This window comes from Eptatretus burgeri, chromosome 2 (genome assembly GCF_056783735.1).
Source record: "Eptatretus burgeri isolate ZD-2024b chromosome 2, Ebu_testis_v1, whole genome shotgun sequence".
Lineage (NCBI taxonomy): Eukaryota > Metazoa > Chordata > Myxini > Myxiniformes > Myxinidae > Eptatretus > Eptatretus burgeri.
In genome coordinates this window covers 45461617-45466491 of record NC_140962.1, presented here as the reverse complement: position 1 = coordinate 45466491, position 4875 = coordinate 45461617, and the positions used below count along the sequence as shown (strand labels likewise).

At 42.5% G+C, this 4875-nt stretch overlaps 1 protein-coding gene across 5 annotated transcripts in view; it reads left to right on the top strand.

Moving 5' to 3' along the window:
- The first annotated feature begins 580 nt into the window (after nucleotides 1-580).
- Nucleotides 581-4875, top strand: part of LOC147031953 (RNA-binding protein FXR1-like) — a 164470-nt gene continuing 160175 nt past the window's right edge. For all 5 annotated transcript variants that reach the window (XM_085869202.1, XM_085869201.1, XM_085869199.1 and 2 more), the window contains exon 1: nucleotides 581-794. In XM_085869202.1, the coding sequence (XP_085725328.1) occupies nucleotides 744-794 (51 nt within the window). In that variant the 5' untranslated portion in view covers nucleotides 581-743. The remainder of the gene's footprint in view (nucleotides 795-4875) is intronic.

Sequence of the window (4875 nt, the reverse complement as noted above, 5' to 3'; positions counted from 1 at the left end):
CTTTTTGATCCTTCCTGCCATGAAAAATCGAGACAAGTAAATAAATAATAAAACACCCTGTGCATGCCCCACTGGTCTCGTCCACCCATGCGGTGTGGATACAGCACGGGCACGATGGGTCACACGGCGTCCTCTTCTGCTCAAGTTGCCTGGACCACCATGTTTTGGAAGAACTGAAGAAGATAAACCAGGAAGATGAAGGCAAGGAGGGGAAGAAGGAACGAAACGGGACGAAATGTGACGTCGTTTCGTCGAATCACTCCATGCAAATTAATCTGCTCGAATCACAGGGGAATTTGACGAAACCGTGTACAGTGCAATATGCAGTACTGAAATTTAATTTCCCCTTAATGACGTCATACGCCTGTAAGTGTATACGTCATCGATCCGAGTTTTGCACATTTGAGTTAACTTGTTAAACTTTGTGACGTTCCCGGTATGTTTCCGTACGTGGACCGTGTTTCGCGTCTTCCTCGATTATCTTGACGGTGAACATGATGTTGATGCGTTAATTTAATAATCCTTTTGGGGCGGTGTATTGGTACGCGTCCAAAGCTTTTCTCTCTTCCTCCCCCCGCAGATATTGTCCGGTGGAAAGGAAATCGAGATTTCGACGTAAAATTGCTATTCCCCGACGAATTGGCTGCTGAACTACGACGGATGGAAGCAGAGAAGTGACGAAGAAGAAAACGCGACGAGGGACTTCCCTTCGGACATCATTCTCGCGTTGGTTCGTCGCCGCCATGGAAGAGCTGCTCGTTGAGGTCCGCGGCTCCAACGGTGCATTCTATAAGGTAACGGCGGAAGGTTGTGTTGTGTTTCCTCTCAGGTTTCGGGGATCATGAGCCGACGGTCACGTCGCCTCGGCGCTCCCTGAACCAGGCCATCGTAGTTTCCAGTGCACGAAGTTGCGGATAGTTGTTCTCGCAGACGAGCTGAGTGTTTGAGGCCTAGTAAGCACGGCCGTGCTCGTGCCGACGAGATCATTTTTATTTGACAGCCGCAGCTTCTCTCCTTCCCTTCTCCACTTTATTTTGACGTTGATTTCTGTTTAAATGGCGACTCGCTTGCGTTCTCCCGGTTACGTGTGGGTGGTTTCGGCTCGGGATGCCGAGTGTGATGAGTCCTCGAGCGGATAGGCCGAGACATGTGGCCCTCGAGCAGCAACAACCACTCGGAACCTTTATCGGAAACAAGGTTGTCCGCAGTTTGTGTTAACTCACTGGATCTCTCCACTGTTGTTTGGATTAACCTGGTGTTGGCTTCGCGGTTATGGTGAGGGTGAGGGTGATGCTTTGGGATCCAAGGGTCCTGACTTCAAGTCCCGTTTTCACCGCTGAATTAACACCGGGTGGGGTTGACTCACCTGTCATCCTTCCGAGGTCGGCGAAATGAGGGGACCAGTGTGGCGGAATAAAGGTTTCACACGAAGGGAGCGGATATCGATGGGTTTATTAAATGTGGTGCAGGCACGATGGGCCGGATGGCCTCCTCCTGAACCTCAATCTCTTGTAACAATCGTTGTGTGTTGTTGTTGTGTGTTGTTGTTGTTGTTGTTGTTGTTGTTGTTGTTGTTGTTTTATTTACTTCGGGTTGATGGACATTTCGATTCTTCTTGAAATGAGATCCAACTGTAAACTGGCATTCCGACTGTTACATGTTGAGAGTACAAGCTGGCTGTCCCGTATTGTAGTACTTGCTGAGCGATGTACAAGCTGGCTGTCCCATATTGTAGTACTTGCATGGTGATGTACAAGCTGGCTGTCCCATATTCTAGTACTTGCTTGGCGATGTACAAGCTGGCTGTCCCATATTCTAGTTCTTGCTTAGCGATGTACAAGCTGGCTGTCCCATATTCTAGTACTTGCTTGGCGATGTACAAGCTGGCTGTCCCATATTCTAGTACTTGCTGAGCGATGTACAAGCTGGCTGTCCCATATTCTAGTACTTGTTGAGCGATGTAAAAGCTGGCTGTCCCATATTCTCGTACTTGCTTGGCGATGTACAAGCTGGCTGTCCCACATTCTAGTACTTGCTTGGCGATGTACAAGCTGGCTGTCCCATATTCTAGTTCTTGCTTAGCGATGTACAAGCTGGCTGTCCCATATTCTAGTACTTGCTGAGCGATGTACAAGCTGGCTGTCCCATATTCTCGTACTTGCTTGGCGATGTACAAGCTGGCTGTCCCACATTCTAGTACTTGCTTTGCAATGTACAAGCAGGCTGTCCCATATTGTAGTACTTGCTTTGCGATGTACAAGCTCGCTGTCCCCTATTCCAGTACTTGCTTGGCAATCTACAAGTTGGCTGTCCTATATTCTAGTACTTGCTTTGCGATGTCCAAGCTGGCTGTCCCCTATTCTCGTACTTGCTCTTCTCCTGGCCAAATATTTTTGTGCACTGATCGTAGTTGGAGGGAGGGAAGGGGGGGGTGGGGGAGATTGGACTATGGTGTAGTATAGAGCAATAACATTGAAAACTACTTCAGATCAAAAATCTAGGGGTCCTATATGTACGAAAATGTGATGATGAATTTAAAATTGCAGTCCACAGTGATATCGATATCCACTATAATGATGAATACATGGGGTGTTTCAAAAGAAACAGTTCTGTAGAAACTTAACACCTCTTGTGCAAAAAGACAAGTCCTTCAGAGAAAAGTATTTATTGTCAAATATGACGAAGACCTGTTTGAGTGTCTCACTTGAACGAGTCCATGATACCTGCAAGTAAACAAGAAGACATTTTAATTTATACATTAACAAACACGTAAAAACACGTGCATTTTATTCAGTGCACCTACTTTTGAAACACATACACACACACACACACACACACACACACACACACACACACACACACACACACACACACACACACACACACTAAACCCCCACCCCTCTTCCTTCGTTGAAAACTACAACCTTGAAACATTTTTTTTGTATTCGATCAAAACGTGTGATGTACTTATGCTGACAGCTCTATAATCCTGGGACCACAACGCATTGTATGGTATTGTAAGGAAGGCCAACTTGAAATCCACAGCTAAAAAAATTGCAAATTGATTGGTTTAAATTGCGAATGTGTTGCCACAAATATTTTTCGTGCTTTATGTTCATCTGATTTGATGACCACTTTACATTGCTTTATGCCTTCCTTGTGTTCGGAAGACTATTCCTTTAACAAGGGGATTTATTGGATTTGCTCTTATCCTGCTGAATAAGAAAGCAGCAACCTTGATTTCAAAACATGGTTGAAGATGGTTGAGAAAGCAGTTCTTTTCCTGCTGAATATCCGAAAATGATGATGACGTTCTTAATTCCATTAAATAAGCAAGCAACTCGTGTTCAATTTTTCAGACCTCAATTGATTTGTTGCATCGCCTCTTAAAAATCTGAAGGCACCTTCTGCAGTTATTTGAAATCGTTAATTTGCTACCATTTGGAGTGAGAGTAGACCTGTATAAAAGTTTTTGGTTTGCAGCATTGACAGCATTTTATTTTATTTTTTACAGTAGATGTGGAATTTCAATGCTTATTTGGTCCCATGTGATCGAGTTTTAACTTGGACCTTGCAAGTGGCAGGAGCAGGTGCGACCAAGTGCTGAGCTTGGCATGTGCCGGTACAGATTGCAAGGTCCATCAATAAATAGGATGTGCCTATTTAAGGTGAATTTTTCTTTTTCCCCCTCTTTCAGAAATTGTGTATATATGTCAATATGAACTTTCAATTGGGTGTGACATTCATTGGCTTTTGCTCTCAAAAACAATTTCTTCAAATCATTGTTTTTTAAACTGACTTGTTTAGAAATCTTATTCCTTGAAAGCACACGTGGGCTTCTTTTCAGCTTGACATCGGATCGTGTTGTCGTGTTCCAACGAAAAGTGCATCTTACCTCCCTGAGAATGATGTTACAAGTGTGTTCGCCCTTTCGCCCGACGTGTGCGCACGTGTGCAGGGAGGGTTTGCATGGTTTTGGAAAAGGTCAAATATTGAACAACTACATCAATAAACAAGGCTCAAAAATCAAAGGAAGTTGTTACTTTGATTGGAGATTATAATAACAGAGGAGGTGAGAAGTGTGAAAAAGCAGTTTGGTTAAAAAACAAAACGATGACTGAAAGATGGGAAAAAAAACTTTCAATCAATTTCTTGTACGAAACTTTTTATTTAAAAAAAAAAAACTTAAAGCACATTGTAAAACAAGAGGAATAATAAAAATTCAAAAAGAAATAAAGAAAAAAACCAACTGAAAAGTTGTCATTTTAAAGTTGGGGTTAAAAACTGTAATTAATAAGCGTGCAACTTTTAGAGGACAGAGTTCCACAGTTGCGGAGCATATTTGAAGGCCCTATTTCCAAGACTCTTCAGGCTTGTAGCAAGGTATTATGTACACATTTAGGACACGGGGGACCAACAAATGAAAGTCATTGTATGATTAAGTTTTGCATATATCATGGGGATTCAGGATCTATTTGGGCTGAGCTTAATTCTTCTTCTTTCTATTGCTCTGACAGGGTCAAAGTTGGTTATCAATTATCTGTATCAAGGAACCACTCATATCATTCTAAAATTTGTCTGATGGTTTAGATATGTATTATACACTAATTGGAAACCACATATATGGAGAATATTTGGTTTACATGATATTTGACCTTGAGCAAAGAGGTCAAGGTGATATGATATTAACAAATTGATCAGTGTTCATTGAGGTCATAAATATATATGCACATAAACTTAACCATAGAAATGCATGCTGTGATGAACCAAACTAACATCTTCGGATTAAAAGTGCAGATTTCTTCAAAACGTTATGTACTTCCTAACGACCTTTGATGTTCTGTATACTGAACACAAACTGGCCTTTGGTATTGA